Raw genomic sequence first — 26,966 nt, 5'->3', positions numbered from 1 at the left:
CAGTGCTGGAAACAAAGCATGGAAATATCTCTGGTTTATTGTTCCTCTCTGAGTTTGACATCCTTCCCAGTGTGTGTTCTGATATCTGTGGACGTCTTCAAGCCCTTATCTTGCTAGTTTGTGGTTTTTTTTTTACTCTTTATAATTTATAGGCATTTTTAGTTTAAACAGCATTTCCTCCTTCTTGTAACTGCTTGTGTGGGAGTTTTTTTGTCTCCAGTAAAGGATATTTGCAGCTTGGAAGCAAAGTGAAGGAATAAAAGGGGCTTTACCTGTTTTTTTGTGGCTGTGTTTATTTTGTATCCTACCCTGGGTCATCACAGAGACCTTCTGACAAATGAAATCAATGGGAAAGCCAATTCACTTAACAACCCTGTCATTAACTTAACAACTGCAGTGATTCATTTAACAGCTGTGGTAAGAAAGGTTAACAGTGATTCATTTAACAACCATGTCACTTAGCAGCAGAAACTGTGGCCATAAGTCAAGGACTACTTGTATCCAATCTGTCTAACTGATGAATCCAAATATTGACCTACTCCCACTGAAAGCTCAACAACTGGATTATCCAGCGAGGTTCACTTATTCTGAATTCAAACTTCTACTGGATGCCACAGAAAGGATGACTCAATTTTTCTCTGATCTTTACAACCTCCAGAAACCCACAGGAATTACAACATTTGATTTCTAATCAAATGATTTCTGCTGAAAATATGGCTGCAGTTTCTTGCTGAGAGCAACTTGACCATTTCAAGGAGATTGTGTGGGAAGAAATATTTGCTTCCTGAATCAATGGGAAAAAAGAATACTTAAAGGTACAATGTTCCCAATCTCTCTGAGAGTAATGAACACATCATGAAGTCCCAATGGTCCCCAAGGCAACTTCAGCATATTTCAAGATGTGCAGCAACATGAACTATGCATGCTAGCTGCTTCAGACAACTCACATCTGCAGAAGATGTGAAAAAAGAAAAGAGGAACCTCTCAGATACTTAGCCATCTTTTTATTCTGAAATTAATAGGGATCCCAAAATTATTCTCTCTCCCCACCAACCCTGCCAATGAATCCTCACAGAAATAGGATGAAACAAACAAAACTTACTGAGAATCGCACATGCCACAAACTTGGTTAATACTGCTGTGCCCATCTAAACTGTTCTATCACTTTTCCTGGCCCTTTAACAATCTTTAATAATAAGCTCTAATAAAGAGAGACGGGGGGAGACCTGGTAACCATATTAGCAATTCCACGCAACTTGTTTCGTGGACACGATAAATTGCATGTGCTTTAAAAATGTCTATTTGCTGCTGATAACTCATTAATGTATTGACTGGCGAAGAGGTCTCATCAACACGTTCATTAGAGTCCATGGTGTCCTGCCAAAAATGAAGTTCGGGGTCCTGTGTGATGCACAGTTGGGTTATACATCTTCTTAATGAAAAACCACAGTAGATTCATCCTTTCTCACTTTATACAATGGAGGTTGCAGTAATTAGAAGGGGGGGGAAGATGCAAATGTGACCTTTCTGCCGAAAAGGAGTAGCCACAGCGATAGTTAACTAACCAGGCTGAAACAAGTGAAGTAGGATTCCATTCCGTTCCTTATTATATTCTTGCTGATGCAGAAAAATGCAACTTCAAAGGTTATAAAGTATGGATTCCGCCCCTGTCCTCCCCATACATATATACAAAGTTTTCCATTTAGAATGAAATAAATGAAAATGAACTAATACCTGAAGAGCTAATAAGCGGAGCCTGAACCAAATGGAGATTTTCTCCTTCACTAATGATATATTCATTAGAAAAATGGCACTATGAACCAGAGAGGTGATGCTCTCAAAATCTCCAGACAGAAGCCATATAGATGCAGGGCTTTCTATCTTTAACTTTCTGATTAGAATTTTGACGGTCTTTCCATTGTCGTTCAGGGGCCCTTGAGAACCAATAAATTGGGCATCACTGTGCTAGAGCAGTAGTCCCCAATCCCTGGGCCATAGATCAGCACTGCACCCCAGTATGCCAGCAACTGGGCCGCGTAAACAAGTGAAGCCCCATCCATAGGATTCAGACAGCATGCAAGAGCCACGGTGGCACAGTGGTTAGAATGCAGTGCTGTAGGCTATTTCTGCTGCCTGCCGGCTGCCTGCAATTTGGCAGTTCAAGGTTGACTCAGCCTTCCATCCTTCCGAGGTCGGTAAAAATGAGAACCCAGATTGTTGGGGGCAATATGCTGACTCTGTAAAACTGCTTAGAGAGGTCTGTAAAGTCTAAATCAGGGGTGTCCAACCTTGGCAACTTTAAGCCTGGAGGACTTCAACTCCCAGAATTCCCCAGCTTTGCTGGCTGGGGAATTCTGGGAGTTGAAGTCCTCCAGGCTTAAAGTTGCCAAGGTTGGACACCCCTAGTCTAAATGTTATTGCTATTGTTAAAACCATGCGCACTCCAGTCCATGGAAAAAAACTTTCTCCATGGAACCAGTCCCTGGTGCTCAAAAGGTTGGAGGCCACTGGGCTAGAGAATAGAGCATTCCCTGAAGAAGTATCAACATTTTGATAAATTTATGCCCAGAGCCCATTATTTCATAATCTTATACGAAGTGATGATTTTTCAAGGCCTGAACCAGAAACTACATCACCAGAAAGAAACTTTAATATCGTTTTACACAGAGCTTTTCAATGCAACTGTATTATCAAATACAGGAAAAAGGTAAAGCATAGGCGACCCTCGACTTATGACCACAAATGAGCCCAACCTTTCTGTTGCTAAGGGAGACATTGGTGAAGTGAACTTTGTCCCAGTTTATGACCTTTCTTGCCACCATTGTTAAGTCAATTGTTGCAGTTGTTAAGTTAGTAACATAGTTGTTAAGCGAAGTTAGCTTCCTTTTGACTTTACTTATCAGAATGTGACAAAAGGGAATCACATGAGACACAGCAACCATCATAAATATGAGCCAATTGTTGAAGGTGTCCTAATTTTGATCACGTGACCATGGGGATGTCTTAAGTGAGAAAAACGGTCATAACTCATTTCTTCCAGAACTTTTGTAACTTAGAATGCTCACTAAATGAACTGTTGTAACTTGAGGATTACTTGTATATGACTGAGGCACAGGTACAAAAAGCAGCATTCTGTAGCCTGTAAGAATAGCTTGCCCTCACATGTCTCCCAACTGGCTCCTACAGTCAATCTGTTATTCTCTTCATTCTTCTCATTTCAGTGTCTCAGCCATGTTCCTCATCATTTTCCCCCTTCCCACCTTCCCACCTTATAATTCTCCAGAATGGTACCGGGTCTCTTGTTTGAACAGGGTGTTGGACTAGAAAACCTCTGAAAACCCCCTTCCAACTCTATTATACTGTACCAATTTATGAGCTTCCATTAATTCTCTTTCTAATTTTTGTCCCAACCCTCCATACTTCTCTATCTATGCATGTTGGGCATCTGTCTCTATGCTCAAGTCTGGAAAGAGAAATGGAAAGTTTGTTGTGTAAGTGAGAAAGAAAGCATGAGAGATAGGCATAGATACACGCAGTTATGGCACTGTGTAATATGGGGTACATGCATATAGCAATAGCACTTAGATTTATATATCACTTTACAATGCTTTACAGTCCTCTCTAAGTGGTTTACAGAGTCAGTATATTGCCCCCAACAATTTGGCTCCTCATTTTATTCACCTCGGAAGGATGGAAAGCTAAGTCATCCTTGAGCCTGGTTGGATTTGAACTGCCAAATTGCAGGCAGCCAGCAGTCAGCAGATGTAGCCTGCAGTACTGCGCTCTAACCACTGTGCCACCATGGCTCATATAAATGTTTAGATAAATAATTAAACATTCAATAATTTCACTTGTTCTGAACATTATTCCATGTGCTTTGAGAATGTGGGTCACACCAAAAAAACTGATCAAAGATAATATCTAGCCTATATAGAAAAGAACATTTATAGCTCAGTGTTGAACTGCATGGCCCTTAATGCTCTCTGAGCTTAGTTGTTTTCTTGCAGACATTTCATTATATAGTTAATTCTCCATGCCATGGAAATTGTCTGTAGGAGTCAGATCTTCATCTCCATAGGAAGGAAACTTCCTAGATATGAAACAGTTGGAAACAACAGAGAAAGACTAACTTTGTAAGAGCAGGTAGGTAGGTAGCAGTGGTGGGATTCAAATTGTTTTACTACCGGTTCTATGGGCGTGGCTTGGTGGGCGGGGTGTGGCTAGATGGGTGTGGCTTGGTAGGCATGACAGGGGAAGGATATTGCAAAATCTCCATTCCCACCCCACCCCACTAACCTGCTTTCTAGCTCTGTTCTCCTGTGCAGGGCAACAAAAGAAGACCCAGCCAATCAGCTGGGACTCAGGGGGCAGATAATAGATGGGGCGGGTCCATTCAGAGGTGGTATTTGCCGGTTCTCCAAAATACTCAACATTTCTGCTACTGGTTCTCCAGAACTGGTCAGAACCTGCTGAATACCACCTCTGGTAGACAGGTGCCACATGAAGATGTTACAGAACAGCGGGGTTGGCAGGTGCTTCAGATGGGTGAAAAAGCAGCAGGAGTGGGAGTGACTTGTGATCCCACCGATTTTGTGGAAAACTGGCAGGGGAAATCACAAATGGTGATCTCATGTCCGCGGGACCCTGTAATCATCGCAACTGTAAGCCAGTTGTTAAGTGCACAAATCACAATCACATGAACAAAGGAACCTTGTGACAGCCACAACTTTGTAGACTGGTCATAAATCCTCCCTTTTTTGTGTCATTATAACTATGAATGAAGGGTCAAAATTTGTGAACTACCTGTAATTTATATCGACTGCTTCATTTCTTGGACTAACTTATAGTTCTGTTTGGTCTCTTTGGATTCCTACATGGCAACAAAGGCAAAGTGTGCACTTGTGATTTACATCTAGTGCATCAAATCCAGTGTTTCCTGAGTGTATTTGGCACCACTTACGGATCTTCATTAAGGAGCGCAATGGCTCAGTGGTTAAAGATGCTGAACTTGTCAGCTGGAAAATTGACAGCCCAGGTTCGAGACCCAAGTGCCACAAGATGAGGTGAGCTCCTGTCCTTGTCCCTAATCATACCCATCTAACAGTTCAAAAGCATGAAAATGTGAGCAGATAAATAGGTACCAATTTGGTGGGAAGCTAACAACGTTTCATGTGTCTCAGCATGTAGGCATGCTGGCCACATGACCACAAAACTGTCTTCAGACAACACGTGCTCCCTCAGTTAAAAAACAGATATCAGACATAACTGGATAGGGAAAACCTTTACATTTATGTGCAGTGGTGGGATTCCAATTTTTTTACTACCAATTTTTTTTCTGTGGGTGCGGCTTGGTGGGCATGGCAGGGGAAGGATACTGTAAAATCTCCAATCAGAGAGGTGGTATTTGCTGGTTCTCCAGACTCCTCAAAAATTACACTACTGGTTTTCCAGAACTGGTCAGAACCTGCTGAATACCTCCTCTGTTTATCTGTCTTCATTAGATTATCCCTGAAGAATACCTGGAAGCTTAAAGTAGTGCAGAAGATATCAGCAAAGCTGATTACCAGTGGTTGAGATTCTGAGCATACACTTTATCTAGATGATAAGGTGTATGCTTATCTAGATCTAGATGAATTGCCAGCTGTTATTTGAGTACCATTGAAGGGGCTGATTTTCTGTTTGAAAGCCTGAGACACCATGTTTATAGGAAGTTGTCTAGATGTTAAGATAAAAGAGGAAGACTCTCTTAATCAAGCTTTCACTTCTCAAGATCTATGTCTACCTTAACGAGGTCTATTCTGGTATGAGAACACACAATTTATCAAACATACTGATCCCAGAGCCATTTACAACCTGTTTTTATTGTAAAAAACACTGGCATTGTTTACCTTAGTGGAAGGTTATTAAATACTGACATTAAAAGCAGTCCCCGTTCCCAAAATTATTATATATTGAAGGACTGTGAAGTGCTAAAGCATAGAGTAGGATTGCCCATACTTCAAAGAAAAAAAAGTATCATGATTTATAGCGTGCAAATTGTATGCATTCTTTGAACTAGCTAATAAACAGCTTATCTGAAAGACTGCCATATATGTAACTAGAGATCTGAATGTGCTTGATTGCTATTGATTTATAAATACAGCAAGTATCCCAATTCTCTAGCTAGCAGCTACTCTAACCTGTGAACTTCTATCTTGAGTAACAATAGAAAACCTTCAATGTTATTTTCATTATAACTTTTGCCACACATCATTTCAAAATTCTTTCCCAAGTGTCCGGGGAGAAAAAATGAAAAGAAATTGTGTCCATGTCCTATTACCCATAGGGAAGTTCTCAGGATACAATTTTATAAAAGGTCAAAACAAGCAGCTCAGGCTATGGATTCTAGTTTTGTGTTGGATCAGTCCTTGGGGATTCCCCTGACAATGTGTGATGTTTCAACTGGCCAAAACAGAACGATGAAATGTCAGAGATATGGCACAAACCACTAGAGTAGCAGCATTACAAGCATTGCCAGAAATGTTTTGGACATGAAAGGGAATTGCTGTATGTTAGAAATGTTACCAAAAGGGGAGAAAACATGTAACAAAAGATTGTGACTCACAGTTGTTTTTTTAAAGCTTCCTGATTCTTTGCTCACAGCTGCAGACACATTTTTATATTTCTGCAAGAAACTTACCCCATCTGGTCGGCCATCTGAGGCTGTAACAATCAAAATGTAGCGATCGGTGCTTTCTCGATCTAAAGGCTTTCCTAAGGCTAGCAGCCCGGATCTAGCAATAAAATAAATATGTATGTTACGAGAAAGTATGGCTCCTAAAGAGTGACAAGCTTATTTATATGCAAGGGGGTTTGATTTAGACTTGCAAACATTTCTCCTTTAGAATGGACTTTGGGGGATTTTTTTCTGTAGCATAAGATTGGTTTTTGAGATTTAGTAACTGCATATTATATATATCTATATATCTATATATCTATATATATATATATATATATATATATATATATATATATATATATATATATAGATATATATAGATATATATATATATATATAGATATATATAGATATATATATATATATATATATATATATATATATATATATATATATATATATATATATATATATAGATATATAGATATATAGATATAGATATAGATATAGATATAGATATAGATATAGATATAGATATAGATATAGATATAGATATAGATATAGATATAGATATAGATAGATAGATAGATAGATAGATAGATAGATAGATAGATAGATAGAGAGGTGGGGGGCAGGCAGGCAGGCTGTGAGGATCCGTAGTCTCTCAAAATAACCCCAAACCCAAAACATACATTAAAGTCCGGTAATGCCTTCAACTTAACTTCACTGTTTTATTAGGCACAGTTTAAAGTCACAAAAATAAATAATGAGGCAAAAAGAAAACCAAAACAAACCGCATTGATGAGAGTTCTGAAGCAAGCCAAGATAATTAATCATACATTCCAGGAAGATAATCAAGGAGAGTCCATGGGAAGAACGCCAGCAAAGATAAACCTCTTTCAAAGTAAACACTAAACTTTGACTTCAGCAATTCTGACTGCATAGTTACAAACTTATATACATAGCTCCCAGCTGCAAGCCACGAGGAGGATCATGGTAATCTCCTCCTGAGTAGACCTCTCTTTTCCCTGATCCTCTCCTCCCTGCGTGACCTAGGATGGAGAGGGGATGGGCCTGGATCCTCTTCTGATTGCTCAGCCGGCCTCTGCCCTTCCCCAGCCTCCTCCACCACCTCTGGAGCCACACTCCCACTCCCTGTTGGCTGTTCCTCCCTCCTCTTCCTCAGAGTCAGTCTCCACCAGGGGCATGACACAGGCAGGCAGATATAGATATTTCTCTCTCTGGGCCCACTGAGAATATATCTGCTGAACAAAACTCTGCATTGGTGACAGGAAGGGCATCCGGTCATTAAAACACTCTGCTATTTCCATTCAGTTTCCCAGACTCCACACCACAAGGGATTATGGGATCATTAAAAGAGGATGATGATGACAGAAACACACACCACACAGAGTTTAGGAATTGAAGATTTTGCAATATATGGTTATACTGATAGCCCCAGCATGAACACAATCCTGTCGCTCTCTTAAACTGGCGGGATAGGTGTCTTAAAACACAAACAGTAAAAATCAGATATTTTCAATGCAATTGTGATAAAATGACAGATCCAGATTTAAAGAACTCTGCTGCGATATACCAGTCTGGCCCTGGAGATCTTTGAGGTGGTCTTTTTGGGAGTGTTGCTTACAAATAACAGCTGTGTGATCTTTTTTTTTCCTGCACAAGGTCTTCTCCATTATGACGTTCTTGCTATGGAAATCTGACAATGTGTCAGGCTGTTTAAGCTGTAGTTCTTCCCCCTGGATTTTGTCTCCATTTGCTCTAAGGGCAGTTGGATTTTAATTCATTCTAGTGCTTCTGTTTGTGAACTCTCATGGAAGACCTGGATGAGAAGTGGCATATCTTAAATAAATAATATTATATGCTCCAGTTCTCTTCTGTTCTCCCAGACTTCTCTTTTTCTCACCAAGCACTTTTACCCCATAAGAATTAACAAACAAACAGGAAGTATGTGTGCTTTGGCAGAACAAAGGACTCAGGTCCTTGAAGAGCAAAATTAAGGAAATAATAGGCTACATTCAAGGGTCTTCAAACTTGGCAAGTTTAAGACTTGCGGACTTCAACTCCCAGATTTCCTGAGCTAACATGACTGGAGGAGGAATTCTGGGAGTTGAAGTCCACAAGTCCTAAAGCTGTCAAGTTTGAAGACCCCTGGGCTTATCCCTGGACTGATACTAACTGCTTTAACTGTGTATGATTTGGATTGTTTGTTGGACTTTGTTTACCCGTTTACTGGAAGTAAAACCTACATTTTACTATTCAGTGTATCTGTATGTTGGTCATGTGTTATTCAACATCACTCTCCCTACGTTTCCCTGAGTACACTCATTCTCCTAACGGGGAATACCTCAACAGATATGTTCCATGATGTTGCTTTCATCTTGTTCCCAACCTTTGAGTGAGGTTGCTGTAAGTTACCAGTTAGCTGCACTGCTGTTCACATAGCATTTTGCCCATTAAAAAAATAATTTTCAGCCTGCTGAGATTTGTAGCATTTTCTAACCTTGCTGGTAGTGGCAGTCAGAGGACCTATTGATAGAAAGTGATGGATGATGTTTCAAGCTAGGGCAGATACTATCCAATCCTTGAAGATTCTTTACTTCTGCCATTTTTTTTTATTTCCTCATCCTCAGTAAGAGCAAGGAAAAAGGGATTTTTGGAAAGTTAACTTTTCTGAGATGATGTGGTAGAGCAAGAGACAAGGTTGCCCTATAACTGGTCACCTTGGTCAATTAACTTTATGTCCAAGGTGACCAGCACCATACATATGCATACATACATGAAAATAAACTCTAGTGATTTGCCATGTAGAAATCTGGAAAGGGGGTGGAATTTATTCAGTGACCTGGATAAGAGATTGTAGAATTTGCACAACTTAATAAATATACAAGAGTTCTAGTAACGTCAAGCAGATGCCTTCTATACCCTTGTAATTCCCAAATGTTATTTAGAACTCTAAATATTTGACCCTCTGCAATTGAAAATTAGCATTATCAAAACCATGTTGTAAAAGTATGGATGACTACTTGGATAGTAGCAAAGAGTTTGAATTCTCTATATCCATGTAATGAGTTAGAGTGGTGCGGTGGCCTAGAGGTGGAGCTCTTGCCTCACAATCAGGAAGCTGTCAGTTCAATCCTAGGTAGAGGTAGATATTTTTCTCTCTCTGGGCACAATGAGAATATGTTTGCTGAACAAAACTCTGCACTGGCAACAGGAAGGGCATCTGGCCATTAAACACTCTGCTAGCTCCATTCAGTTGCCCAGACTCGACCCCGCAAGGGATTATGGGATTGTTAAAAGATGATTGATGATGACTAATGAGTTACTTGATAGCAGTCAAAATCTGGATGCCATATTGTAAATCCCTATGATACTCTTTTCTTCCTAGCACAAAATAAATGTCAGATATCATAGTTAAATATCAAGCCTCTCCCTATGACACTTTCTATATTGGTGGATTCTTTCTGCAAGCTAGTAACTATTAGAAGAGGGGAGGTCAGGAAACTCAGAGGAGTTATCCAACTCTATGAAAAAAAGAGCACAACACACAAGAAATAAGGCACCACTTTTCATCAACAATGAAGAATGGAACCTACAAAGAAGAAAGAGGTTGGCAATAAGGACCACCCTTTTTTCTGTTAGTATATTTTCTATCATTTGGTGGATGGTGGGATTGCATTTTAACTGAGTCACAAGAAAAGAAAAAGCAACTTTCCCCTGCTATTTCTTAAAAACCTCTTGGCTCTTACTGAAATCTGAGACTCTTATGTGGCTGGAAAACCTGTCTATAGTACAAAAGAGGTGTGAAAAATGTGAACTTTGAGATAATGGGATGATGGCTATGAGTTGGTGTTGGGATAACCTGTGGTTCACTGCATTATAAATTCAGTCAATGTCTTGCTCAGTTCCTGACCTTCCAAGGCATGAATTGTCCTCTTTTCTATTGACAGAGTATCCATTTTGATAGAACATTCTGTTGATGTTCTTGAGAAATTCTGAAAGCAAGCCACCCTGCCAGTATAGTTTTGTCTTTGTAGACAGAGTGGTCTCTATGTTGCATTCTCAGATCATTTTCCTACTTTTTGTTTTGTCTGAATACTAACTTACACACATACACACATTCACAGAGAGAGAGAGAGAGAGAGAGAAAGAGAGGGAGGGAGGGAGGGAGAGAGAGAGAGAGAGAGAGAGAAAGAGAGATAGAGATAGAGATAACAAATACTGTACTGGGAATATTACAAAACAGTGTTAACTTCTTCGTTAACTTCTGCTGATGTTGGGAATCAGAATGGTTACAGGCAGGGGTGGGATTCAAATTTTTAACAACTGGTTCTATGGGTGTGGCTTAGTTGGTGGGCATGGCTTGGTGGTCATGTGACTGGCTGGGCGTAGCCAACTCAACATCACTCACATCGAGGCACGCATCTCCTCGCCTGGTCTCTCATGACTGTGGGGATGCTGCAACAGTCGTAAGTGTGAAAAGTCACTTTTTCCAGTGCCATTGTAACTTTGAATGGTCACTCCACACAAGCAAAGTACCAGCAAGGGAGAGAAAAAAAACTCCAAAGAAGTTCCAGAGACAGGAAGTCAAGTCCTGCCAAGAATGTAATAAGGGTTAACGGAGAGGCAGTTTCTGCAAGCAACACCAGAATGTTTCCTTCCTGACTTCCTTACTGGATTAGGCCAGTAATTTCTTCTAACAACCGGTTCTCCAAACTGCTTAGAATGTTATCAACCAGTTTTAGTGAATAGGTGTGAACCTGTAGAATCCCACCCCTGGTTACAGGCAACTTTGTTGCACTGTTAGTAAGCTAAATGCTTTTTTAATTCTCCTATATAAGCTATATAGATTGTATGCAAAATAGAATACCTTTTGCTACCAGGCTTGAAATTTTGGACCTGGACAACCTAGAACTATGCTGCCTACGGTCTGACCTAAGTTTAGTACACAAAATTGTCTGCTACAACATCCTACCTGTCAATGACTACTTCAGCTTCAACCACAATAACACATGGGCAAACAATAGATACAAAGTAAACTGCTCCGAACTCGATGGTAGAAAATACAACTTCAGCAACAGAGTGGTCAACGCCTGGAACTCACTACCTGACTCTGTTATTACATCCTCAAACCCCCAAAACTTTAATCTTAAACTGTCTACTGTGAAATTCACTCCATTCATAAGAGGGCTGTAAGGGGGTGTGCATAAGCGCACCAGTGTGCCTACCGTCCCTGTCCCACTGTTCCCATTTATTCGTACTCATTTATTATGTATATACTTATACCTGTTTATACGTATATGTTTATATGTTATGTTCATACTTATACTTGTTTTCTCATACATGCTTAACAAACAAAAATAAAAAATAAAAAAACCCCAGACATACTGAATAAATTCAGGACATAGAATGGCTCCAGAAATACACACGAATGAGGTTTCAATTTTTTTGGACTACATATGACATGGAGCTGTGGTTTCCCATTTTACTAAACCTTGTCTGTAGGAAACCTTAAAAATAATTACACAAACTGAGTAGCTACACTTGATTTTCTAAGAATCATTCTAAATTTCCATCAGGTTTGCTCTTTCTAAAATGGAAGAGCAAATAACTGCTGAATCTTCCCAGAAGCAGCCTTGCTAAAGTTCGTAAACTATGAATTTTAGCCAAAGTTGATTAGGTCAGCTTCATTTCAACAATCTTCAAGAAACAGCTCTAATATTCATCACTTCTTGTATTTCTTACTTTCAGTGAGATTTGGTTCTAAATATACATCCCAGTCCATAATAGTACATTTCAGTCTAATGCAAAATTAGATGTTGTATATGGCTGTCAAAATGGTAACTGTGACAGTTCTGAAATGTCCAATTACATTCCACAAGAATTAATATTTTCAGTCTTTGATACATTGTTCCCTAAGCAGAAAGTCACCTAAAGAAAGCTGGTTCTGCATTAACAAAATTACAATATGAGCTTTAGAAGAAATTACCACCTGCACAGATTTAATTTTTATCCTGCTTATGCAGTACTCAAGTTGCAAAGAACTAGTCATTTTTTGTTTTAGTACAACTGTTGAATTCTGCAAACACAATCATAAAGCTTCAAATTTACTTCAAAATACAGCTTTCCTTCTTTCCTTTTTATATTTAATATTTAGACAAGTAATAGCTTCGCAACTGACAGATTCTTTAAAAAAAAGATTTTTCATTGTTTCTAGTACATGCACCTTTCAGTTTGCTATGGCTTTTCTTTAATGTGGCATTAATTTAGGAGGAAAGCTAAAAGCTTTCTCGGTAGTAATGTCTGGAATATCTGGGGTTGAATTAAAACAATAGTCCCAAAAGATCTTTCTTATTAAAGCACATTTCATTTTTAAGACTAGAATTAGCAAGTTTTTGAAAAAGTCACTGTCATTAGCAGAAAACCTGGCAAATTTAAAGGCTTCTAATTAATCCCAGGTTGTTCTCATAATGGAAGTTTCCATCTCAGTAGGTTTTACCCAATCAAACATTTATAATAAATAAATGGTCTCAGATGTATGGTTTTAAAGTTTAGCACCATTTACAAGGCTGCTATTAAATATGAGAGAGCTCAGCTTCAAACAGTTGAATGGTTATGATTGGAAACTTATTTGCACTAAGTCTGCTATTTAAATTGGCCTGAGAAGTTAGAAATACGTGCTGTAACCCTACAATTACATAGATGGAAGTAAGTCCCATAGATACTTTCTTTTGTGAACCTGAATAAGCTTGCATGGGAAACAGAGATGAAAGTAGATGTGTTTGGAAACCTATCATAAAGATATGTTATTGATTGAAAGAGTTTGCAAGTCCATCAAATGTCTATCTATATATTACTACATTGCAATTATTATAAGGCAAAGTAAAATTATTGTAATGTAGATTATTCTGAATAGAAGCTCTTAATTAATTGTCTGGGTGGGTAGGCCTAACTTAGCCATGACTAATGAAAATTGCTTTAAATTCATAGAAGTTGTTATCACTATACACATTGTCATCAGTAAATTGATATATAAGTATATTTGTACATTTTGTATAGCTGATTAGAGAGCCAGTTTGGTGCAGTCATTAAGGCAAGGGTGTTAAACTCGCATCGTCATGTGTGACGTATTGGGACATTTTCCCCCTTTGCTAAACCAGCCGTAGGCGTGGCCAGCGCATGACACATCCAGCTGCGGCCCAGGAGTTTGACAGCCCTGGGTTAAGGCATCAGGTTAGAAAGTGGAAGACTGTGAGTTCTAGTGCTGCCTTAAGAACAAAGCCATCTGGCTGACCTTGGGACAGTCATTTTCTCTCAGCCCTAGGAAACAGGCAAACCACTTCTGAAAAACCTTGCAAGAAAACTGCAGGGACTCATCCAGGAAGTCTCCAAGAATCAGACATGATTGAATGGAAAAGAGAGAGAGAGAGAGAGAGAAAGAGAGAGAGAGAGAAAGCAGGTTAACTAAAATCGATGTGTTAATTCACTGCCACTCAAAAGAAAAAATTGACTTACGTTTCAGAAAGATTAAATACATGTTGGGGGTCTCCATTTTGTATGAGGTATTTTATAGGGTCACCTTCTCGATCAGTTGCCTTAAAAAAAAACACACACAAACAAGTGGCATATTAGACTTGATTCTTTTTATTATTATTATTATTTTTAAAGTCGAATAGTGATGGACAACACATTTGAAATGCTAATCCGCTCATAATAGTTTAATATTTGACAGCTTTAACTCTCAGCAGACTGATCATTATGGTGTTTATATCCTCTGGAGAGTGGCTGCATTTTGGCTGCATGAGAATATGCTGTGATAAGAATGATAATTGCCTATTGGAATTTTACAAAATTAAAACATTTGCATACTTAAGATTTAGTCAACAATGAGATTATTTTTTTTAAAGGCCTTTTTTACAGGCAGTATATTCTTCACATTATTCTCAGAATGATGCAGAAGGGAATATTTATGACTGACTTTTTAACAAACTAGTAAAATAAACGATAGCAATGTTTAAATCACACACTTATTTCTATGCTTCTTAAAATAAGCAACACAAAAATCCTACAGAGTAACAGATGGTTTGAAAAAAAAATGATTACATAATACCATTAATTAAGCAAGTTAATAACAAACTGTATCTGTTTAATTGCAGAAAACACATTCCAGTCAAAATTAAGCATATTAAAGTACCGCTGGCATGGAAATCTAATAAGTGTCTACACTCAAATAAAATCCTCTGTGTTCGTTGTGACAAATAGAGGAACACAGCTTTGAAATTACTGATTTTAGCCAGATCCTTTTTGCAGTGTTTATAAACATGATCTAAATGTGCTTGGTGCAGCATCAGTCATACGAACAAATAATCTAAGCAAAGAACATTTTTATTCCAAATTTCCAAATGTATCATCATTAAAACATTGGATGCAAATATCTCTTGAACATTATTCTTCATCCCATCACATTGGCCCACCCCATCCAGTCAGAGTGGTAAGGCATGTTGCTGACCCCATCAGTCTTTGAGCTGTTGTTTGCCAGATAGGCCTGAACTCTGCCTTCTATCCCTGTTCTTGCTTGGCTGTATTTGAATTGCTTAGAATAAGTCACTTGCTCTTAGTAAATCTTGCCTAATAATGGCAAATATCGGGAATTATTATTATGTTAGGGAAGCTTCAGCACCTGAATCTGTGGGGTCCAACTGCAGAACACAAGACTCTCAAGTTTCATCATGAGTGGTCTCTGGAGCCCACAAATTATAAGGTTAAAATGTGAGTGTTACTTGAATAAAGGAATCCATATAGTTAAAAAATAGAAAGGAAAAAAAATATCAGACTGAACTTACTGATTCTATCCTTCTGGCTATGTCATTATCTCCTGCCTCCTAAGCATGACTCTCAGCAATTGTCCTGATCAAGCTACAAACCCAGAGAAACAGAAGTGACACAGGTGAACCCCTTCCAATCCATTTATTTTCATGTTAAAATACTTCCAGTGTTGGAAATTATTTCCAGAAGGCTGCTTCAAAAAGTACAGATGCAGGAAGTGGCCATAAATGGTTGCAGCCCTGAGGAGATGGAGGTTCTTTTTCTGTCAGGAAATCTATTACTGAAACCAAACCAAGTGCATAGAATTGGCCCCTGCAGGTTGCCTGCTGCAATATAAGCACATTTGTTGGGATTCTGAGCTTTTCTGAGGTAAAATTTCAACTGCCCTAACTTTCTGTTTTTAGGCATGACAAGGCTGTAATGAAAAAGCATGATTTTGTTCAAAGCACTAGGCCTCTGTGCACGAAAATGGTGGCATGGGCTAAAATTATCATATATACTCCAGTGGAAATATTGGGCCTCCTGACACAGAAGGTCTAATGCAGAGTTCCCCAATGTTTCCAACAACTTTGTGAACTGGGGGGCTGGAGAGAAGGGGAGATGGTTCTGAGTGAGCAGCTACACTTGTGAGAGCAACATACATATGGCCCTGCTGCTCACTTAAATAGAGAATATGTATATGCTTCTCGTCCAAGTGAGGATGTGCATGCGTGTTCGCTGATCACTTCTTTGTCCTGGATGCACACCCCTTATGGCCCACTCGTGTGCCATGGCCCACAGATGCTCTAATGAATGAAATGTTAATTTTCTTGATATATATTTTCCTTTCTTTTCAGTGTAATTAGTGTTCTCTTGGGTAATAATTGTTAAAAGCAGAACATTTCCCCCCTTTAATTGTGAAACGTTCAAGTTAGTGTTGGGAAAAGCATGAGGACAACTGTCGTATTTGCTGTTCTAAGAACTTAAAATAAAATAACACAAGTTATCCTATGCTGGATCAAGACGTTGATCAATACAAGCTGACTGGTACAGCTTTATTATGTATCAAATACAAGTTCTTCTGCCCTTTTCGTAAATACAAGAAATGTAACCTTGAATCTTACATGCAAAGTACATCTTCTACTATTGCATGTAAAGAGATGAAAGAATGCAGAATATGACCCATTATCTATGGAGATATCTCACTGGTTTCAATAGTTTTCCATAATGATCCAAAAGATCTCTATGATATGATGGATGAGTGTTATTACAGATACTGCAAAACAGCAGTTTTGGACTCCAGAAATCTTGTGAGGGTCTCTCAATGAGATTTGCAGTGATGAATGTGTTTTCCTTGAAAAGGTAACTGATCCATAGAATTCTATCACATGAAATCAAAGATAAGCAAATACTGAATGCCTGTGTTATGGAGTGCCTGCTATTTCACTGGAGCAAAATTAAACTCTTAGGTACTTATTCATCTCATCAGCGTCAGATGTAGCAACATGCACAGATAATTCTACAAAGCAACGGGGAAAGTGTTGAACGATAGGCTGAGAGTTTGACAGTCTATAATGCAAAAGTTGCCCAAGAAAAATCAGAAGTAATTTACAATTCAACTCGTACACATAAACAAAAAGAGCTTTGTAAATGCTTACATTGAAGCATTCTGTACCTGCAAATTTAGCAAAATGGCACCAATTCGCATGGCCTCACTGAGTTCAAGACTGTACATCTGTTGAGGGAAGCGAGGTGGACTTTGATTGTTAGGAGGAAGTACCTCAATGTAAACAGTAGTGATGGAACTCCTGAAATGACAAAGAAAATTCAATCAAAAATCAAATTATAACTTTCCCTCTATCGAAGGGAAATATAATGGAATATAATGTTATAACACATTAAGCATTCAGGGTATCTAAACAAAGAGTCCCAATCCAGCAGCTTCTAATTTGTGTTGTAGTTTTGATAAATAGGTAAAGCTATTCCCATCTGCACTGAAGAGACTGCAAGAGCCTTAAGAAAATTTAAATTTCCTACCAAGCTTTAAGCGCTAAGTAATAATATGAAATAATATGAAAGCTATCTCAGTGGGGATTAAAATAATGTGGAGTATGCTCTTAATTATTGTAATACTTTCTCAAAAATAAGCTATCCTAGTTTTTTGGGAGAGAGGGAAATGCTCAAATAAACATATTTGTGAATCCAGTTCCTTGATTAGATTACTTTGATGGAAATATATTTACTTTTATTTTAAAAAAAAATTAATATAATATTGAGTTTTGAAATCTGCCATTAAAAACTGCAGCAGCAAAAAAGATTTAAAAAATCAGCTTTCTAATTCAGGCAGTAGGGGAAAAAATCTAAGGGTGGTACATACTACAGCTCAATAGAATTTTTACAGTCTGGGTTTATTCTGTCACTTTAGGAAGAGTTACATTTTAAAGTATCTAATCCTTATGGGTATCAAGATATATTTGAATTTAAGATGTTTACAATGCTACATGGTTGGTGATAAGTCAAAATTTAAATATGCACTCAAATTGCTCAATATTCTTCTAAGAATAATTTAAAGCCATTGACGTTTAAGTATTATATTTGGATTGTCCACTTTATAGATTTCCACATATTTATTTATTTATTTATTTATTTATTTATTTATTTATTTATTTATTTATTTGATTTGATTTGCCAATTGTTTACAAGATAATAAGTATAAGTGTATACATAGTTGTGAATACATGAAATGGGTACATATAAGAAAAATAAAAGAATAAGAGAAACAATAGGACAGGGACGGTAGGCACGTTGGTGCGCTTTATGCACGCCCCCTACAGACCTCTTAGGAAAGGGGTGAGGTCAATAGTAGACAGTCTAAGGTTAAAGTTTTTGGGGTTTGGGGAAGTAATTGTGTTTTATTTCAATGTTATTTGGAATTCAGACAGTAGCAAAATGAGATCACATATGTTGGATCTAATCTCTACCTCCATCCCTATCCAAAATTCCAAAATTTTGTAGACTCCCACAAAGAAGCAGCTAAATGATTAAAGAACTGTGCATGAACTGTCCATTACATTTTTTTTCTATTTATTTTGAGGCAGAGAAATTGGGGGAATAGCTGCACTTAAGGAAAGGCTCATCATAAGGAGAGGAATAGCACAGCTACAGTCTCCTTTTTTTTTTGGTGAAACTAGAGTTCTTTGGGAGGATGTAAGGGAAAGAAATGTTGTTACTACAAGCATTGTGGAAACGATTGTGAGAAAAGTATGTAGAGGGAAGAGAGAAAGTGCCCCTCTACTTAAATGTGATCCCGCACATTCAACTTTTCAGTCAGGTCTAGGATTTATGGACTATGTCACATAGCAAAAGCCAATGAAAGTACTTCTACTAAGATGGAAATGTTTTGGAGAGAGAAATATATTGGAGAAAGACAGAAAGATGAAAGAGGAGTGAATGAAAGAGGTAGAGATTAATGTGATCACCAGAGCACTAGCTAAGCCTGCAAATTACCAATCTTGGTGTTCTCTGGCAGATGCCAAACGTCCTGCACGGTGTTGGGCTGTAAGCACAACCCCCACCTGTAGATGTCGGGCCCTCATACCACCCTCATGGAGTCTGTTTCTGACCATTTGAGCAGCCACATGCACATTTGTGGCCCGCTGGAGGTCATTTTGCAGGGCTCTGGCAGTGCTCCTCCTGTCCCTCCTTGCACAAATGCGGAGGTAGTGGTCCTGATCCTGGGTTGTTGCCCTCCTATGGCCTCCTCCACATCTCCTGATGTACTGGCCTGTCTCCTGGTAGTGCCTCCATGCTCTGGACACTACGCTGACAGACACAGCAAACCTTCTTGCCACAGCTTGCATTGATGTGCCATCCTGGATGAGCTGCACTATCTGAGCCACTTGTGTGGGCTGTAGACTCCATCTCATGCTACCACTAGAGTGAAAGCACTGCCAGCATTCAAAAGTGACCAAACCATCAGCCAGAAACCATAGGAACTGAGAAGTGGTCTGTGGTCACCACCTGCAGAACCACTCCTTTATTGGGGATGTCTTGCTAACTGCCTATGGTTTCCACCTGTTGTCTATTCCATTTGCACAACAGCATGTGAAATTGATTGTCAATCAGTGTTGCTACCTAAGTGGACAGTTTGATTTCACAGAAGTGTGATTGACTTGGAGTTACATTGTGTTGTTTCACCTTTATTTTTTTGAGCAGTGTATATGGTTTGGACTTCCAAAGGTTGCTTATGTTTCTTTTATTTTGCTGCATTTTCCTTTTACGTTTATTTGATATTTTTCAGAATAAAGAAACTGAGAATGTTCAGAACTGAAGACCTCTATATCCTTTCCTCAATGTATAAATGCCTTTCCATGATTTTGGAAATATGACCAATTTCTTTTTATATATATTTTTGCCAAAAAAGTAGGGTTGCAGAGTAGAAAGACACAGGGTTCCAAGAAAAGATATGGTTGCTTTTAAGAGTTTTCAGATGTTACCCTTCACGACATTCTCCAAAATGCTTCCAGAAGACCTATTGGGTTCTAGGAGAGTCATCACGTGGCCTCCGTGTATAGCAAATATGTCAAATGCATTCCATTTGAATAGTGCAGCAGAGATGTGTGAGTCATATTAAATGTTAGAATAATCTGTATTTGTAATCATGTATATAACCATGGTATATTTTTAAGTTTTGTTCTGTGAAATATATTGACATGACATTCACACTTGAACACTTCCCTCCAAGCTATAATCTGTATGCAAAACTAAACCTTTTCTATTTAACTATGTGCTGTATATTTTTGAATCATTCATTAGGTTTCTTCTCTATACTTGATTCAAGAAAAAAAAAATCATGCTTTTCTATTCTATGCTTTCCAATTCCAACATGTTAGAAATTAGGAACTGAATAAGGTTGCTGGTTCCAGTGTGGGGCATATTTGATTATTTGTCCAGTATTTGCATAGCTTGCAATATGTGTTCCAAATTGAGTTAAGGGACACCATAAGAATGCATTGCCTGGGGAGAAAAAAAATATTTTCAGCTCAGTGATCCTTTCAGTTCCAGGATAGTTGCAGATATCACCGTTAAATGATATATGGGAATTTACAATTTTCATTGCTTTAAGCTTCTCTCTTCCGTTCTCTCCTTCTCAGTCCCTTAAGCTGACAGTCATTGATATAGGTGAAGCAAAATTAACACACTTAAATCATTGACCTTTAGGTTGATACTTAACTAGCTAAACAAACAAGAGTTAGCTTTTTCTTAGAAACCAAACCATATTTGATCCACTGAACTTACTGCATCAAGATAGGTATGCGCTGGGTATAATTTCATTTCCTTTGTGATCCAGGTTGAAATGTGCAAAAAAAAAGGACGGATGGGGTTGCAGTCCTATACATCCTTACCCGGGAATAAGATCCAGTAATTCAATAGGCTTATTTTCAAGTAGGCAGAAATATAACATTATGCTGCAAGCAACTAGGCTACAAAGCAAGAGACCGTGAGTTAAATCCTGCCTACCCAAGAAATCCAGCTGGGTGCTTTGGGCCAGTCATTCTCTTTTGTCCCAACTCACTTCCCAGGGTTATTGTGGAGAAAATAGGAGGAGGAAGGTATGGTGGATATGTTCACTGCCTTGTGTTATTTGTAGAAATAATAAAGATGGGATTCAAATAAATAAATAAATACAATGGGTAAAGGAGTAGTAGATGTGCTTCTTTTAAAGAAGTCAGCTCACCAGGACTAATATTTGGGTTTACTATTCTTTTACAACAGGATATTTTGCAGCATGAGGGGCAGTTTCAGCCTCCACAACCCATTCTGATTGTATTGTTAAATTTTAATAATATGGTTGCCAAAAAAAGAGCAGCAAAAATTCTTATTATCTTGAGATGTAAAAAATAGAAAAAAACTGTAGTATAAAATACAATGTAGAGTTAACTTTTAAAAATGAAAACCTGCTCCCTAATCATAACCTAGATAGAATAGAAAATTCCATCCCACTCCATATGTGATGTATCTCCACCTATTTCCATAAATGGTCCCCTCCTACAGCTTTTCATCCACTTAATAAATCAGTTCCATTGCATCACATCCACTCGGTCAGGCAGAGAAGGTATGTTGTAGACCTCACCAATTAAAGAACTCTGGTGGAGTTTAGAAAGAAAGCTATCTCTGTTGTTGCCCCCACACTATGGAATATTCTCTCCCCAGAGGTGAAGTGGGCACCCACTCTCCTGGCCTTGGTTCTGCATGGGGAACCCAAAAGAATATGTAGTTGTGGGGTTAATTGCTGTTCATGAGAGCCCTCCTTTCGGTATTGTAAACTAATCTTTTTTTAACAGGGTTTAACTATGTTTCCTTCCTTAATCTTTTTTATAATTTTACAAATTTTAATTCTAAAATGCTAACTCTATCATCTTATTTTTATATACCATTTTGTTGCACACCATCCAAACTTCCTCTTTGATGAAGATGGATAGTTCAGAAATGTGGCATATAAATAAATAAATATACACAGACAGTAAAATTCCTGACCACCAAAATATTATTCACATTGATGTCATAATTCTTCATAGAGTTGAAAAGCTAATTTTTCAGCTTGGATAGCTAAAGCAATAAAGTCAGGTATGACTTCAGATTAAAAGAGTTGGAAGGGACCTTGTAGATCATCTAGTCCAACCTCCCACCCAAGCAGGAGTCCCTACACCATTTCTGACAGATGGCAGTCCAATCTCTTCTTGAAAGCCTCCAGTGATGAAGCTCTCACAACTTCCAAGGGCAAGATGTTCCATTGGTTGATAGTTTTCACTATCAGAAAAATTCTCCTTATTTCTAGGTTGAATCTCTTCTTGATCAGTTTCCATCCATTATTCCATGTTTGGCCTTTGGGTGCCTTGGAAATAGGGTGCCCAACCTCTCTGTGGTAGCCCCTCAAATATTGGAATACTGCTATCATGTCTCCCCTTCACTAAACTAGCCATGCTCAGTTCCTGTAACCGTTCTTCATATGTTTTAGTCTCCAGTCTCCTAATCATCCTGGTTGCTCTTCTTTGCACTTTTTCTAGAGTCTCAACTTTTTTATAATATGGTGACCAAAACTGGATGCAGTATTCTAGGCGTGGTCTTACTAAGGCTTTAATAGAATGGTATTAGTAGCTTACTTGATCTTGACTAGGATTACATTGGCTTTTTTGGCTGCCGCCACACACTGCTGGCTCATATTTAACTGGTTGTCCACTAAGACTCCAATCCCTGTCACAGTTATTGATTACTTACCTTTTCTGTGCCAGTGGAGCCCTGTCAGATGCTTTGACAGTGAGGGCGTAGGACCGACCTACTACCAGTGTAATTCCTGGTGCAATGGTGATAAGGCCTGTTTTATCATTAATTATGAAGTCTCCCTGGTCACCAGCCAAGATTTCATATTTAATCTGTCCATTTGGACCTTCATCAGCATCCATGGCAGTAAGCTGCAATTGAAAAGAATCAACATTCTAGGTTTATTGTTGGTTTACCACAAGAAAATACATCAGAGGGAGCTTATGCTATATTCTATGATATCAGACCTAAACAATCAGATGTTACTAAATGATATAAAAACTGTATCCTAGAATATAAACTAAGAATATAAAGAACCTTGGCCACTTGATGATGGGTGGACTTCAACTCCCAGAATTCCTCAGTCAGTCATGCTGGCTGACAAATTCTGGGAGTTGAAGTCCACCCTTCTTCAAGTAGCCAAGGTTAAGGAACACTGTTATAAGAAAAGGAAAAAAAATAGTTAACCCAGGAGATTATTGAGTTATATCTAGGGATGTCTTCACCCCAGGACATCAGCATTTATTACCATTTTACATTACTATTTTAAAAATCTGGAGGCATTTAAGGCAGCTAAATATGAAAAAAAATAATTAAGGTAATTAAAAATTAAAAAAGTAAAGCAGATTGAAAAGCTTACTGTATCACATCCCATTTTGCTCTGAAGTGTACCATTATTTTCACAAGCATTGGAGTAGAATGAGTTGAAAGGATGGAGACAATTGCAAAAAATGGATATAACTGCAAAAAATATACTATTCACCAGTGACTAGTCAATAATGCCTCCAATAATTGTCTCAGAGGAACACAATCCAGCTTGGGCCAGTCATTCGGAACTGAAACATCTCAGGAGTTAAATTAACACGGAGCAACCTGTTCATCAAATAGGCCCACCTTTTCTTGCTTGAGAGGACAATGATGGGTGGGATTTTTTTCCCCATGGCTTCTGTATGTAAGTTATGCCTGAATGATTAACAGCCACAGGCATGCTGTGGTTTCTGTTGAGAATAATTACTTTAAAGATGCAACAGTAAACTCATTTACTAAGGAGTAAAACCAATTAAGCACAGTAGGACTTCCTTCAAAATATAAACTCATCTTTTGAATGGCTGACAGCATCAGCTGCGGTCTTAAAGTACCGCTTTAGATGCCTTTTTCTTGCTAAAACTGTGAAACTATTATTTTAATCATGTAAACATTCCTTTGTTGAACTGCACATAGTTGCTGATCTCCTAAATTAATGCTATTAATAAAGATTGGAGGCTTCTTTGAAAAGTGTTATAATAGGCCTTCTCCAGTTCAGGGGATGGGAAGAAGAAGATAAATCAAAGCCTTTCACACACAAAAAAACCCCCAGTCCTAACCATTTAATTACACACTAGGAACCAGGCCAAGTTTTATTTTGACAACATGAAAAGGAAAACTGGTAGAATCACAACTACCAAAATTAACAAAGTTAATTAAATTTACAAACGTGCATGCCTTGAAATGCCAAGTTATCTGAATAACATTTGGAGGGGACAAAAATGTGTATGAAAGGGAGCATTAAAATCACAGAACTGTCATACCGCCCTACAATTCTGAATATAGGAACTGCAGGTGTCTCCGGTAGATAGGCAATGTTTTATATGATCCTGGACATTCCTGAATCTCTAAAAGCAGTTAAAACAAGGATCCTTTCTACTCTGTCTGTATACCTCATACAGGAGCGGTCATTTTCTTCCCTAAAAATAAGTACTCACAATTTGACAGTGATGGATCTGTTCGCTTACCGCTCAAGGAAAGCCCGATTTGCTTCGTGCAAAAAGAAAGCTCTAGGAAACTTACATTGCATCCTGTCTTTAACAATACTGTGTCTTTTATAGTAATGCCACATTTCATTTGTTACTGTCATTTTTAAACAAAGGTTAGTTCAGCTGAACAGAGCTCTCATTACCAGAGATATTTTTGGCCAAAACATGGAAAAGCTAATAAGAAATCTTGACTCTTGTAGTTCAATATCTGTCTTGAACTAAAAAGTTTGGGCAAATTGGTCTCATTCCCAAATGCCTAACGTGATTATTTCCTGCTGATATAAATTGAAACTTGCAGTTGTTTTGCTTAGGCAGTTCTGCTTTCCAGCTACTACACTTCAATAAGACCATTTCTCAGAGTCATTCGCTATTAGCATATATTTATTTTAGCTATTTGAATTGTGTTGTGAAAATTGCCATGGAACACTGTGGCTGACACCTTTGGATTAATAAATTATTGGGGTCTGCCATCCACAAAATGTATATAGCTGCTGCAGATGGCTTCTTCATTTGTTTGTGGTCTCAGCCTTACACTTAATATGGAGCAAGAGATTATTTATTGATCTGCAATATTTATAAACTGCGTCTATTATTCATTCAGACTCAATTTGATGTGGGATGGCTATAGAATTCATTTTCTCTCTCTCTTGACCACTAGTAAGGATGGCGGAAAAAGTAGGGACAGAAATTTGTTTGTACAGCATCCAGAGTTCCTCTGTGAGGGAGACAGGTAGTTTCTAAATTTGATAAATAAAAATAAATAAAATAAAAAGGCATGAAAGAAATCTGTGAGAAATCTGTGACAACACATCTGGATTTGTTATATATTTAAACAGGAGAACAGAATGAATACAGTGTTAAAAGAATGAGGATGAAGATATATATTTTATGATCAAAAGATTAAGTATGTGACTATTTTATTAAATACTTTTCCATTGTTATCAAGAGGCAAGGCTTCCTAAGTGCCTCATAAAATTGAAGACCCTCTCAATAAATATCATGTGAAGCCTAAAAAGTCATGGAATTTTGGACAAAAACAACAACATATAAGAACTGGAGAATTTAGATAATCCAAGAATGGTTTTTATAAGGTCAAAGCACATTTCTTTAGCATGGTTATGTATGTAAGAAGCATTCTTTCTGTGAAACTGGCCACTGTGCAATTAGGACTGAGCATTTGTGTCCCCATGGTATTAAAACATGGTCTTCCTTGAAAGGTACATCCAGTCTTTACACACTTGAGAAGGCCATGAGACTGAAGATAATATAAATACAACCAGAATTTGTAAAACCTAATTCTGTGCATTCTGTTTGTCACAACTTGACTTTGAAAACTCAAAGGTGTTTTTTTCAAGAGGTAACTGCACTTTCTTCTTTTTCTTTGAAGATGTTGGGTTGGGAATAGAAGGATTTATATTCCTTGCAGACAGCTGGAACTGCTGTCCACATTTTGGATAGAGAGGACCGCTGATTTGAAAGAGGCCATCTATATCAAAATTGAACAGCCCTCTCTCAACAGAAGTGGGGGGATATGAAGTCATCTATTTCTGGTCTACAACACAGTCCTTTTAGAAGTTCCAAGAAGGCTCTACACCCATTGGCACTACTACCATGAGGACACAGATAAATCTCCATGTAGCCTCAACAACTCTCTAAAAGAATGCAAATGACTATCTGTTTACAAGGAGTATACATCCTTCCATTCCCTACCATCCAGTCAGAGTTGAAGAAGCTTCTTGGATGAGAAGCAAAACACCTTGAAAGAAAAACAAGAAAGTCCAGTTGCCTTTTGGGGAAAACATCTTTGGGACAACTATGACCTCAATGACTGAGAATCTCCATTGACATTGAAAACTTTGTGTCAGATCAACTGAATTTTGCTCATTTTTTTTTTTAAATGAAGAGAACACTATGCATATTTTACACCTGAAGTATGTGAAGACTGTGTGAAATTCAGGCCATTGCTATGAAGCACTATGTGTATTCTGAAAACATTTGGACGTACATTATTTGTGACAGCTGACAACCTTTGTTAAAATCTAGTGGGAGAAATCCCAAGTGTTTTTTTTATATATTCATTTGATTTATATCTCAGGTTTCTACTGCAGCAATTATTCAAGATGGCTTATTGGATTCTGAAGAAAAGACACTACAGTTACTTAGAATTTGGTAACCTTGTCTTTTACCCTTTTAATACATTTTGTTAAGGAAAATTCAGCAATAATTTGGTTTTAGTTACATTCAGCTAGCAACAGCCTTTTAGGATAAATGTAGTGAATAGATGCAAGCAGGGGTAGGATTCAAATTTTTTAACAACCGGTTCTGTGGGTGTGGCTTAGTTGGTGGGCATGGCTTGGTGGTCATAT

At 38.1% G+C, this 26,966-nt stretch overlaps 1 protein-coding gene across 11 annotated transcripts in view; it reads right to left on the bottom strand.

Moving 5' to 3' along the window:
* The window catches only part of PCDH15 (protocadherin related 15), a 755,413-nt gene that overhangs the window by 198,911 nt on the left and 529,536 nt on the right, over positions 1 to 26,966 (bottom strand). For all 11 annotated transcript variants that reach the window (XM_087964118.1, XM_087964124.1, XM_087964126.1 and 8 more), the window contains 4 exons: positions 22,766 to 22,959; positions 17,163 to 17,295; positions 14,198 to 14,277; positions 6,680 to 6,773 (listed from right to left, as the gene is read on the bottom strand). In XM_087964118.1, the coding sequence (XP_087820244.1) occupies positions 6,680 to 6,773; positions 14,198 to 14,277; positions 17,163 to 17,295; positions 22,766 to 22,959 (501 nt within the window). The remainder of the gene's footprint in view (positions 1 to 6,679; positions 6,774 to 14,197; positions 14,278 to 17,162; positions 17,296 to 22,765; positions 22,960 to 26,966) is intronic.

The sequence above is a fragment of the Notechis scutatus genome, chromosome 4 (genome assembly GCF_049901735.1).
Source record: "Notechis scutatus isolate UNSWTSFEM ecotype Mainland chromosome 4, rNotScu1.2, whole genome shotgun sequence".
Classification (NCBI taxonomy): Eukaryota; Metazoa; Chordata; class Lepidosauria; order Squamata; family Elapidae; genus Notechis; species Notechis scutatus.
Note: the sequence above shows the minus strand (reverse complement) of the source record. Positions and strands in the feature narration are given on the sequence as shown.